This window comes from Antechinus flavipes, chromosome 2 (assembly GCF_016432865.1).
Source record: "Antechinus flavipes isolate AdamAnt ecotype Samford, QLD, Australia chromosome 2, AdamAnt_v2, whole genome shotgun sequence".
Lineage (NCBI taxonomy): Eukaryota > Metazoa > Chordata > Mammalia > Dasyuromorphia > Dasyuridae > Antechinus > Antechinus flavipes.
Window position 1 is genome coordinate 454,793,513 of NC_067399.1, and position 14,164 is coordinate 454,807,676.

At 35.3% G+C, this 14,164-nt stretch overlaps 1 protein-coding gene across 1 annotated transcript in view; it reads right to left on the reverse strand.

The window, feature by feature from the left end:
* TNFSF8 (TNF superfamily member 8) overlaps positions 1-14,164 on the reverse strand; it is a 42,333-nt gene that overhangs the window by 18,086 nt on the left and 10,083 nt on the right. Inside the window, exon 2 of the mRNA XM_051979513.1 lies at positions 10,690-10,732. Within this exon, the coding sequence (XP_051835473.1) occupies positions 10,690-10,732 (43 nt within the window). The remainder of the gene's footprint in view (positions 1-10,689; positions 10,733-14,164) is intronic.

The following is a 14,164-nucleotide window of genomic DNA, read 5'->3' on the forward strand; positions in this document are numbered from 1 at the left end:
CTCTGGACCTTTAGACCCAGGACTTGGGCCTTGAAGTTATATACTTCTTAGTTAGGAGAAGAACTTGGGTTTCAGTTATTATTATGTCTACATGCAATTCAAATCAGTTAAACCATTCTTGTGGGAATAATTAGTCAAATGGTGATCATTGATTGATTGATTGACCTATTCTGGTCACCTTACTAAAAGTTGTTAGTGTTTATAAATACTGACTCATTATATAACTGAGCAAAGGTAGTATTGCTGGAACTCTAGATTATAAATCAATAGACCTGGGTATCATTACTGTATGATTTTGTGCGTTTTTTTTTTTTTTTTTTTTGCTCTTGAGTCTATTTCCTTATCTGTAAGAAGAAGGGATTAGACTAAATTCCTTTCTAGTTATAAAATTCTATGTTCTGTGAGCTATAAGTTCAAGTTTTTTTTCACTCATTCAATATTTACCAAGCATCTATTTGTAAAGAATACACTATGCTGAAGTTACAAAGAAATATTAAAGGAGTCCTGCTCTAAGTTCAAAGGAGGGAGGAGGAACTAAGAAGACATAAATAATTTTTATATTCTAGGAGCGAGTGAGATGAGTACAAAGGAAAAGTTAGGGAAAAGGACTAAGAGAAGACAAAGAGGTTCCTAGGACAGTGCTTCAATTAGTATATATTAATTCATATAATAATATATATGATATAATAAAGTATCAATTAGTATAATAAGTGCTGTTTTCAATCCATGTGATTGATTCCTTTTTTCTGAGGTGGGACTGAGTCAGAGAATAGGTTGAGCTGTAATTCAAGTCTTGTGGGAGAAAGAAGACTTCAACAGATGGACATTAGGATTGGAGAAGAGGAAGGAAAATCATTTTCAGTTGGGGGAGATAGAGACCCACTTTTGATCAGAGGAGTAATTAACATAAGCAAAGTCATATTTTAGGAATAGAATTTTCACATAGAAAGAGTTTGAAGAGAAAACTGAAAATAGACCAATTAGGAGATTATTGCATTTATACTGGATTTGAGGTGATGAACCTCTAAATTGCTTTCTATCTCTGAATCTATAAGTTCAAAAGGACAATATGCAAGTGAGAATAACTAGTAGTCCACTTAGGTTGGGACATAGACAAATGAAGGGGATGAATAAAGCTAGATTGGAATCAGAATGTAGAGGTCTTGAATGTCAGAATTAAAGATTTAAAGAAATAAAGATTCAGTATTCAGTGGACAGTCTTGGGAACTTTTGTGGAAGTTGTAAAAAAAAAATCACTTTGCATGCACAAAAGAAAATCAATTTAATATATAAAAGAGGAAGTGAATCTTTTTTTTTTCCTTAAGTGTTGGGGACTTGCTCCAAAGCTTAATTGTTCTTTCTTTCTTTTTTTTTTTTTTGACTTTTAAAAAAATAGACTTTCTATTTTTCCAAAAATAAGTAAAGATAGTTTTCAATATTTACCTTTGCAAAACCTTGTTTCCATTTTTCTTCCTCCCTCCCCCCTCACTCCACTCTTATAGACAGCAAACAAGTCAATATAGGTTAAACATGTGCAATTGGAAGAAAATCTTCAAGCATGTCTGGCTCATTCTTCCCCTTCTCGCCCCACCAGGATTTCTGTGAACATAACTGGAAGTTCCATCATTACACTTAACATTGAGGAAATCAAACTATGTTTTCATTGCTACTCCCATGATTTAGTAGATAGCAGAGCAATTAGAAGAGATCTGAGCTATTTTGAGCCACCAAAAAGTTAAGTAGTTAAATAAATAGTCTAGATTCACACAGCTACTAAGTGTCTGAGGTCTAATTTGAAGTTAGGTCTTTCTAACTCCAGGCCCAGTGCTCTGTCCACTGTGCCACCTAGTTTTATATATATATATATATATATATACATACATACATATATATTATTATTATTATTAACTTTAAATGAATGCATGAAAAAGTGTTGGAGTCACAATCTGGAGGTCTGGATTCAGATCCCCGCTCTGGCACTAGTCATTTAATCTCTTTGAATATTAGTTTCTTCATCTGTTAAAAGGAGACAGCAATACATTCACTACCATATCTTCTGTTTTCTTTTGTAACCTCCAGGGTACCTGGGATAATGCTATGAATTTATCATAGTAGAATTTGAAAAATCTTTAAAGATCATGTCATCCAAACCCTTAATTTTATAGATGAAATAGTAAAGATCCAAATGAGAGAAATGACCCACTCAGGGTCACATAGCTCATAGTAGATACTCAATAAATACTTCTTGATAGAATGAATATTTTGATTAAATGGACCTACTCCAAAATCCCTCCCAGCTTTAACATTTTGTGATTCTATGATTTGACCTTTCTTTTTAGACCTAGAAGAGACCTTAGAGACCAGACACCAACTCTTATAACCTCATTCCCAGGCACACCTTACAGATTGAATTAGATGGGAAGATAAGATATGCACTCCAGACCTAAAACCGTGTATCACACCCAGAACAGCTACTCCCTCATTTGATGAAAACATCCTCACCCCACTTTGACTGAGGTGGTACCAGTTATGGCAGGTGAGAATTTAAAGATATGTATCAGAAGCCTGACATGTCTGGACTTGTTTTTCTCAAATATTAACTCTTGTCTATCTTTCTTCCTTCATTTTTTTTCTTCTTCCCTCCCTCTCTCTGTTCTTCCCTTGCTCTTTCTCCTTTCCTCTCTCCCTCTCTCCTTTCCTTCCTCCCTTCTTTCCTTCCTCCTTCCCTTCTTCCCTTTCTTTCCTCCTTCCCTTCCTTCCCTTCTTCCGTTCTTTCCCTTCTTCCGTTCTTTCCTTCCTTTCTTCTTTCTTTCATTCCTTCCTTTTTTCTTCCCTTCCTCTCTCCCTCCCTTCTTTCCTTCCTCCCTTCCTTCCTACCTACCTACTTCCTTCCCTCTCTCTGTCTATCTCTCTTTCTGTCTCATCCTTTCCTCTCCTCTCACTCTCTACCCCTTCCTCTCCTCTCCCTCTTTCCCTTCTTCCTTCTCTCTGTATGTTTCTCTATCTCTGTCTGTCTGTCTGTTTTGGTGAAATCAGCTGGCTTTTGAGAAAGCCAGAGATGGGGAGAAAGGATCATTAAGATTCATACTTCCTGAACTCAAATGCCAGCATCTGTTTTTAACCTCTTTTAGATTTCTGTTCTGATAGTTTTCCTTTTAGTTTAAGGGAAAAACAAAACAAACTCCCTAACCACCCTTCTTTAAGCTTCTTGCTTGGGGAAGAGTTAAAGGCGAATTAGTTTGCCTGAAACTCATGAATCCCCTTAAAATGAAACTGTATAAAATCTGAGAGTCAAGAGTGAAACATGGTGATAGCATAGTGTAGATTTGACCATGGAGAGACTGTGCACATCCCTGTTAACTGCCAACTTCTAGATTCAGGCTGCCATATATGAACAGCCCAGACGGACTGATTCTGGGGCAATTGGGTGTTGTGCTGAAGTTTCTCCAGAAAGCCAAATGCAATTTCTTTCCTTCTGTCTCATAGCCCCTTCTGAATATTGGCCCTAGTGAATAAATATCACAAATGTTCCTCAGTTCTCCCATTTAATTTTGTTATTATTGAAGGACATTGACAAGGGTCTCAAACAAATAGTTGAGAAATAAGACTTATTTGGTTGCCTCTGGTGCTACTTATACTATTGTATGATATACCTGTTTCCAAGAAACTATAGCCCTATAAGGAAAATGCTGGTAGACAGCATTTCCATGTAGATGTTAACCACCAAGCTCTTTCAATAGATTTTTGAGCACTTAATGTGTGTCCAGGTCTCTCCTAGGAGCTAGGTGATTATAGGGACAAATATATGTTGGAAATGAGACTTCTGCTCTTGTTAGAATATGGACACATAGATACAATCATACACACACACACACACACACACACACACACACACACACACATACCACAGACAAAAGTAGATTTGGAGACAATGAAGGCTTAAAAGGATTTTGGGGATTATTCCCTCCAAAGCTTTCATCTCATGGTCTCAGGGTGTGTGTGTGTGTGTGTGTGTGTGTGTGTGTGTGTGTGTGTGTGTGTTGAAAATTGTAGAGAAATAAACTTTTTATTTAAAGATTTCCTAATAAATTAGATCTGTTTAGATATGAACCAGACTAGATTGCCTCAAGAGACAATGAACTTTCTGTTGCAAAATGTGTCCTGGGAGGTCCCTTATTCTTCCCCACCTCTCATTGCTACCAGTTGAAATGTTTTAGAGGGATCGGGGATGGGACCAATCTTTTTGAAAAAGATCTGTTCCAATTCTGAGACTCCATAATTATAAAGTAGTACAGGAGATGAATTATGTTGTTTGGACTTTGGAAAGCTAGAGAAATTTAAAGAGGGTACAGCTCAGAAATAGTTAAAGAAGGCTTTATCAAAGAGGTACATCTTGAGTAGAGTCTTGAAATAGAGGTGAAGAAGAGTGAGGGCATTTGTATGAGGCTAGAAAGCATGAGCAAAGATAATAAGAGGGAAATAAATATTAGTGTATTTGTAACAAAATTACCTTATATTTATCCTAAAAGTCTTAGTACATATATTTTGCACATGCTTATTTTCCACATACTTTTATGGTTACCTATTATTTTTCTCCTTTCTCACTCCAAAGATAAATTGGTAGGTAATATGCTATTTATGTCTTTATAATCCCAGAATCTAGGATAGTATTTGACACACAGTCAAATTTCATTGGCATAGAGATCCCTCTGAGGGAGAGAGTGAGGAAACTCTCTCTCTCTCTCAATGGAGATGGGCATCTTCTTTGCAGCTTAATATTTTAGTGAGTTGTCTAGAAATCTGAAAAGTTAAATCATTTCTCTATGGTTATAGAACAAATATGTGTCTGAGATTGGCCTTAAACCCAGTTCTTCTTGGTTTTGGGATAGCTCTCTATCCACTATAACATTCAATGCCCTTGTAATAGGTAAATTATTAATATTTTTTATTAATACTTATTGATTGATATAGTACCTATGTGAGGACTATAAAGAGGAATCTGGCATACTGGAATATAAGGTACTTATTGGGGAGGAGGGATAACCTGAATTTTGGGGAAGATGCTCTGCAGTAAATAATTGAGGTTCAGTATGACTTGTCTTCAGCCTCTCTTTTCATAGGCAAATGCATTGAGCAAAGCGAGGAAATATCAGAATTAGAGTAGCTTAAGTTAGCTTTGTAAGAGCCTATTATTAAATGTTCAATGTGAGCATTTATACCTTGAAATTCAACAAACACTGCAAATCAAGGCTTGATTTTTTTTTTTTTATTGTATGGAAATAGTATTAGTAAGATAGATTAAACATTAAAGTATGTGCAGAATGTATTTCTCCCCCTCCTTCCCATTAGCTGTATTAAAGCATTTGGACTTTATTCTGTGGATAATGATTAACTATCGAAGATTTTTGAGCTAGGCAGTGACATCATCAGAATTTCAAAACTATCTCTGAGGATAATTTCCAATTACACATTTTCCTCTCGAGTTTTGTTCCTACCATATCACCTGCATATTCCAGGGCAATTTCAAAATTCCACATTGTTTTTCTTGGATTACTTATTCTGACATTTTAACTGGCCTGGACTGGTTGCAGGCCCTAGAGATAGTGTCAGAGATAGTTGTAAGAAACATTGTGTTAAAAGTAAGTGTTAGTAAGTAAGTGTTGCACTTACTGTATACCACTAGGAAGGACTCACTTTTTTTTTTTTTTTTTTTTTTTTTTTTTGCTACTCACATTTCTTTAGAGCTGAGAGGGTCCTCAGACCTATATAGAACTGGGAACATTTTAATCACTTAGACTTTAATCACTTAGACTCTATGGAAAATCTAATATTCCAGAATATAGAGATTCAAGCAAATCTATTTTAAACAAAAGCCTTCTTATTAGAAAAAAAAATTTAACAAAAGAAATAATGATCTCTTGTCCCTGATTGTGACTATTCTACTAGATTAAAAAGAAAGTTAAAGAAGTCTGGGAAATAAGCCTTTAATTAACCTTCAAAAGCTCATGCTATCTAGTCTGCCAGCAGATGATTTCAGGTCCAACCACCAGATCCTGCCAAGGTGCATATCAGGAATAATCAGACTTCTGTAATGATATATCAACCCCAGATCTGGCAGACAGATAATATGCTCTCCAAGTGTCAAAACCTGGTAGGGCCTAAGGTGCTGCTTTGTAGAAATCTCATATTTACCCTTGTCAGGACAGGTTGTATTAGTCCTGTCCTGAGAGCGATGAGAAAAGACAGTTTCTATTCCCTATTAAGTTGGAAGGTGATGACTAGAGAAATGGAGCTTTGGTGTTCCATTAAAAAATTCTTTAATTCTGTGCTATTTCAAGTTTCCCAATTACTTTGGATACCACCAGGTGGTGTCTTTAACTTAAATGAGAGAATGACTTTAAAGGGTACATAGTACTAGACTTAAAGATGCTAGAATGACCCATTCTTTCATGGAAAACTTGAGGAGTCTTCAAGAGGAAAGTAGAATAAGGGATCTAAACATCTTTCCTATAAATATCATCTGGCCTTGGACTTATATACTATATTAGGACTTATTTAGAGAAAGAAATGTAGTGGAAAGAGTGTTGATTTTGGAGTTAAAGATATCCACACTCTTCTTGCTGCTTGTGTGATCTTGGACAAGCTGATTAACCAACGTGGGTTTTATTCTTTTCTGTAAAATGATGAGTTATTCTGGTTCAGAAATTCTTTATCTTTTTTTCTGTGTCAGGACTCCTTTTGTAATTTGTTGATATTTATGATAATTATGATATTTATGAACTCTTTCTCATAATGTTTTTAAATATATAAAAAATGCATAGGATTACAAGAGAAATTGATTCTGTTGAGATGTTTATCAAAATAGTTTAAAAAAAAACCAAGTTCTTGGGACTAAATTCCCTTCAGGGACTAAATTAATTCAGTAATCTTTAAGAAATCCTAGGTCTTGAAAAGTCTTACATAACTGATGTTAAATGAAGTGAGAAAAACCTAGAGAACATTGTACAAAGTAACAAGAAGATTGTGTGATGACCCACTGTGGTGGACTTGGTTCTTTTTAACAATAAGTTGATTCAAAGCAATTCTAATAGGTTTGCAATGGAGAAAGTTATGGAGACTAAATGTGGATCAAAGCATATTTTAATCTTTTGTTGTTGTTGCTGTTTGTTTCCTTGCTTTTCTTTTTCATTTTTTCCCTTTGACCTGATTTTTCTTGTATAGCATGACAAATATGAGAATAGTTTTTAAATTGTACATATTTAATCTATGTTGTATTGTTTGCTGTCTTGGGGGAAGAGACAGAAAAATTTGGAACACAAAGTTTTTCAAAGTTGAATGTTGAAAACTATCTTTGCATGTATTTGGAAAAATAAAATATTATTTTGAAAAAACCTTTAGGCTTTCTTTGGGACTGATAGGTGGCACAATAGATAGATTACTTGGCTTGGAATCAGGAAAACTCATCTTCCTGAGTTCAAATCCAATTTTAAAGATTTACTAGTTATATGATCTTGGGCAAGTCACTTAATCTTTAGTTTCCCTTAGTTTGCTTCAGTTTCCAATATCTGTTTAAGAGCTGGAGAAGGATATGGCAAACTACTCCAGTATCTTTTCCCATAGGGAGTCACAAAGCATCAGACACAACTGCAAGAATTCAGCAACACCAATAACAAAGGCCCCATGGTCAAGAAGATCTCTCACATTACTTCCAATTCTAAACTATACAAAGGAACATATTAATTTACTACCTCCTAATTTCTACTTATTTTATTTATTTATTTATTTTAGCAATTTACTTTTTCTTCACCTTACTTATTCTGTCTGGGATAATGGAAACAATACTGAATCTGGGATCAGAGGCACTTAGAATCTACCTTTGACTATACGACCTGGGACAAGTCATTGGGATCAGTCCTTCCTTTAAAAAGTGAACTAATGGGATGGGCTGTGATCTGAAGTCTCTTCTTGCTCAGGATCTGTAATCTCTCTCAATAATACAAAGGAGTTAGACTAAATGGTTTCTAAGGGATTCTCATAGTGTTGACATGTTATTTTTTTCTAGATCTCTTTTAGCTTTAACATTCAGTGTTCTAAGCCTGATTCTAGGTCAACATTCGGAGTTCTAAGATTTCTATTGGCTTTGATGTTTATTTGTTCCTTTCAGCTACAGCAATATTAATAATTATAGATCTTTATATATTGACAAAGTGCTTTATGTAAATTATTTCATTTACTTCTCATATCAATTCCATTAGGGAGATACCACAGGCTTTATTGTTCAGATGAGCTAATAACACAGATCCTTCATTACTTTTAATATATTATACTTTCTACTACATCACATTCCCCCTTCACAATTAAGTTTTTCCAGTTCCGATTTTCTTTATTTTAAGACATTTTCTTAAGATTCTATATGCAGCATGACATAGAGGGTAGAAAAAGCTTGGGAGATTTGATTTCAAATCCTTCCTTAGATATTTACTAGCTGCATTAAGCTGGTCAAGTCATTCACATTTTATGATCCTCACTTCAATTAGAGAATTGGGTCAAATAAACTCTAAGGTTTAATTTGTGATCCTATGGCCCCTCTCTGCTCTTTATATACTTTATATAATTATTATATCTTTGCATTACCTTAGCATTATATACTTTAAGATCCTTTCCATAGCTTTCTATAATCTGTGTTCTGATGTATTTATTTAAGGTTTTTTCCAGTTCTAGTATATCCTGCTCTGGGGTTACTTTTGGTTCTCATAGTCTAAGAAACCCATCAGTTCTCATAGTCTATTATCTGATATTTTATGCTTTGAGGCATTGGTATTAAACATGAGACTGCTCACAACATTCCCAACAGCAGTCCAAGCAAAAATTTGAGACATAGAAAATGTTAATATGTGGTTTTCTTAGTTAATATGACACATTCAGTGATGGTTATGTATATTTTACTATCCCATTTCTTTTTTGAGTTCATACTAGTGATTTAAGTTTTCTTTGACCTCTTGTATTCTTCTAAGTAGTATGCCATTGGCTGAGGACAGGGTTGGATTCTATTGGGACATAGAAATCCTTTCACTGCATATTTGGCTTCTGCTTTCTGTGGTTTTCCTGTAATGATGGTTCATCACATTTCATCATATTTTTTCTTTTTTTCATATGAACAAAAACTTCCTACCTCAGTGGAGGTGCTCAATATTTGCTGTTTCTGAGTATTGTGTGGGCAGAAAATTTACATCAGTGTGAAGGTCTAGAGTTCCTTAAAGGGTTTTACATCTGTCCCCTGGCATTCCCAATAATGATGTTCTGCTTTGAAAAAAGACATGGCAAGATCTAATAATAAGCTCAACATAGTGGGTTCCACTGAGTGGTAAATCCCCTCTATTCTGAGGTTTGCAAATAGGACAATTCATTACATATACTTTTCTTGAATAAAACTGTATTGGAAGGCGGATGTGCTTTTATTTTGTTCTGGATTGTTCTTTGGCTTTTTTCCTCCCTTAGTACATAGAGAAAGCCTTCTTGGAGCTTAATATTTAAGTGGGATACTTGCTCATCCATGTCTCAATGGGATTTCTTGGGCCAAGAACTGGCTATAACTGATTTAAAAATACAAAAAGCCATGGGGCAAGGAATAAGTGGAATTTAAATCACCTTTTAGAAACACAGAGTTTGCATAGGAATAAGGAGTGCTAGGTGTGAGTCTCTTGCACTATTATGAATGTATTAAGCTATCTAATCTTTCTTGGTTTTGGTTTTTTAATTTATAAAATTGGGTTAATAGTATTTCCTTATTTCAAAAGGTTAAAATTAAATGATAGATATAAAATACTAAATGTTGCCTGTAACTATTTTTATCTTTCTTTTGCAAAGGAGAGACAGGTTTGTCCTTATGCTGTTGAATTTGTATTCTGGAAGAATTGTTATATTAGACATGATAAATTTGCATTGACTACCCCAAAGGACTTTTGGACACTGGTAGAAGAATAGTTTCCTTAATAAAAGAGTTTTGGGACTAAGGCAACATTACTCAAGTATCTTCTGGTTAATGGGCCCTGTTATTATCTTTGGCAGAACAATGAAGCTGATGAGATTTGATGTTGGTACTTTCCCATATTTCTCCCCCGGTCCTTGACCCCTGTATCCAGGGTGCCCCACTACAATATTCCACCTGCTCATCCTATTTGGTCTCTATCTCCATTTTGTATATTTTCTAGTCCTTTAGACTTTGATTTTGCTTTGAACATCTAACAACTTGCTATTGAATTAACTTTCATTCTACGGTGCTGAGAAGTAGCATTTGTGTTTTAACAGTTGGAGAAAGTATCTTCTAACACAGAATACCATAGGTGGAGGGAGACTTCTGGATGATCTAACTCACCTCTCTTATTTATCAGAGGAGGAAAGTGAGACTTTTAGAGCTGAAGTGACATGATTAGTAAGTGGCAAAATTAGGACTCAACACCTCTATTTTATGATTATAAGTTCAGTCTTTTCACTAGAAATGGCTGTTTGTTAGTGAGAGCTCTTACTCTTTGGCCCCTCAAGTCCCACCCCAAGCATAGTAGGCCAAGACCCATCCAGAATGTGGTTTTTGTTGAAGATTTTCACTTTTTCTACTCTTGACAGTCAAGCAACAAAGTTTTATAACAAGTCAAGAAACTGAAACATTCATTATTAATTTCAAAGTCTTACCTCCTACACGGCGAAAACTCTCAGATGGCTGAGGGATGGGTTCCTGAAGGAACAAAAAGAAGCCAGGAATGAAGGATGTCATTCAAATTTAATATTAGCATGCTTCTTTTAAAGTACTATATCTTTCTTCAAATGTGTTTTTTCTTCCTGATATGAATCCTTTAATTGTCCAAAATATGAGAATATTCCAGTCAGGACCTGATCAGTCTGAAATCTCCTATTATGTCAGGCTGTCCCTCCTGGCTACCACTAATGTCTTTCATTGTTGCCCCCCTGCATTTCAGAGGTGACTGTGAGGTTAAAGATGCTGAGTTAATGGGACACAAACTGATAAATTGGCAAGGATCTGAATGTAGGCAGAGCTGTTATGAGCAATTTTGGGACTTAGGCCAGGCAGTAGAAAATACCCCCTAGGCCTGCAATGCCCTCAAATCGATTTTGTAATTTGTATTATAAAGATATTACAAGAAATAATTAAGACAAATTCAGTTGAGCAAGAATGGTGACCCCCAAGACTTTGATCCTTAGGATACCAATTCAAAGGAAGAAAGTTCAGTTCTTCACAGTGAGAGGAAACCTTTATCATCAAACCCTCAAGGGAGTCCTGTGGACGCTAAACATTGGACCTCTAGGGTAAATAGAGCTGAGTTGGATAAGGAAGGAACTTAACCTGAGTGTGGATGCTAAAAGGGTATATGTGTGTAAAGGGTAAGTGGTAGCTTCCAACTTTACTTGCTAATTCTTGCTAAAGATAACAAACTTAATTTTTTCTTCTATGTAGTTGAATTAATGTAAGTGCTATCAAAATGAAAAAAAAATTAAACTGCTACATTCTTTGAAAATTATTATTTTAAGTTTTGTCCTTTAAATTGGTAAAAATCAAGCCCCACTCACCTATGACTACAGGCTCATCTGTGCTAATGATCAGCAGAGCCATATTTAAGTAGGCTTGCCACTAGCAATGTAGCCATTAGATTAAAACTTTGCTAACTCTTAAAGAATTCACAGAATCACACACACAAAAACAACAACAACAACAACAACTCAGAATTGGAAGTAATTTCAGGAGCTATGTAGTCTAACCCTTACCTGAGCAGGAATTTCTTCGTTAAATCCCTAAGAAGGCATCTAGCTTCTATAAGACGATTTCTTATTTAGAGGAACTCACTGTAATTCATTTTACTTTTGAATAGCAAGCACCCAAATTCTCATTCTGATACCTTGAAAGATCCAATTTTTGATGAATATGGATACTCCTATTAACAGTGCAGACTGTGACTTAGCAAGGACATTGACAAACTGGAGGATGGCCAGAGTAATTTTTTTCCCCTTGCTTCAAGCTTAAATCAGCTTTTCTACAACTCAAGTTCTGGTTCAGTATTAGTTCTGCCATCTGGACCCAAGCAGAATTAATAGAATCTCTCTTTGCCCTGATAGCTCTTCAAATATTGAAAGACAACTGTCACATACTGTTGCCCTACCTCTATCCTTACCACTGTGGCATTCTTTTCTTTTGCTCTGATACTTACAATCTGCATAGCCTTGGACAATCACTTTGCCTCCCTTAGCCTCATTTTTCTCATATGCAAAATGAAGGGCTTAGACTAAATGGCCTTTACAACCCTAGATCTATAACCTCATGAATACATAATGTTCCCACTTCCTTCAGTTTTATAGGATCATAGACCTAAAACCGGAAGGAATATTTATGAATTTCTTCATCATCCTCATCATTTCCTTTGTGCTCCAATTTAACATCTTTACGAAATTATGGGTTTCACTAGTAGAGGGAATTAAGCATATGTTCTGACCCATATGGATCAAAACCTGAATCTCAAATTTAAAATCCTATAAAGTGCTTCCTGTATGAAATTTTAATAAGAGCATTCTTGTGGTTGATTTAAGCATAACTTGAAACAACAAGAGATAATGCTTGGTAAGGGAAAGTTTGGGATTTAGGATCTGAGGTTGTCATTCTTAGTTCTTGAAAGGAAATGAAGCAAAGAATTACCAGGTGGTATTTCCCAGAAGGGGGAGTTATTTGGGAAAAAGGGATTTGATTGTAGAATTTAACTATAGCTCTTTTACTTTCCCTGATCATGCTACTTAGTCATTCCCTGTCCATGGTGATATCTAAACACAGTTAAGAATGATTAGAAAAAAACTAAAAGTAATACATTTTATTACCTATTTGAAGAGCTGTCCTATGGAATAAGGAGCTGGCTTGTTCCAGTACATAGCTCCAATACATAGAATTAGTACTAATAGTGAGTAAGTTATAAGTCTACTATATAAAAGGATGGTCTTTCTAAAAAAATCAAAGATATTCTGTAATGCAATATACTGCTTCAAGAGATAGTAAGTTTCTGTCCTAAATGTTGTGAAAAAGGAAAGGCTTAAGAATTCTCATCAACAAAAAATGGTCAAAGGATATGAACAGACAATTTTCAGATGATGAAATTGAAACTATTACCACTCATATGAAAGAGTGTTCCAAATCACTATTGATCAGAGAAATGCAAATTAAGACAACTCTGAGATACCACTACACACCTGTCAGATTGGCTAAGATGACAGGAAAAAATAATGATGAATGTTGGAGGGGATGCGGGAAAACTGGGACACTAATGCATTGTTGGTGGAGTTGTGAACGAATCCAACCATTCTGGAGAGCAATTTGGAATTATGCCCCAAAAGTTATCAAACTGTGCATATCTTTTGATCCAGCAGTGCTACTACTGGGCTTATACCCCAAAGAGATACTAAAGAAGGGAAAGGGACCTACATGTGCCAAAATGTTTGTAGCAACCCTGTTTGTAGTGGCTAGAAATTGGAAATTGAATGGATGCCCATCAATTGGAGAATGGCTGGGTAAATTGTGGTATATGGATGTTATGGAATATTATTGTTCTGTAAGAAATGACCAGCAGGATGAATACAGAGAGTCTTGGAGAGACTTACATGAACTGATGCTAAGTGAAATGAGCAGAACCAGGAGATCATTATACACTTCGACAACAATATTGTATGAGGATGTATTCTGATGGAAGTGGATTTCTTTGACAAAGAGACCTGAGTTTCAATTGATAAATGAGACCTGAGTTTCAATTGATAAATGATAGACAGAAGCAGCTACACCCAAAGAAAGAACACTGGGAAATGAATGTGAACTATTTGCATTTTTGATTTTCTTCCCAGGTTATTTTTACCTTCTGAATCCAATTTTCCCTGTGCAACAAGAGAACTGTTCGGTTCTGCAAATATATATTGTATCTAGGATATACTGCAACATATCTAACATATATAGGACTGCTTGCCATCTAGGGGAGGGAGTGGAGGGAAGGAGGGGAAAAATTGGAACAGAAGCAAGTACAAGGGATAATGTTGTAAAAAAAATTACCCTGGCATGGATTCTGTCAATATAAAGTTATTATTAAATAAAATTAAATTAAATTAAAAAAAAAAGAATTCTCAC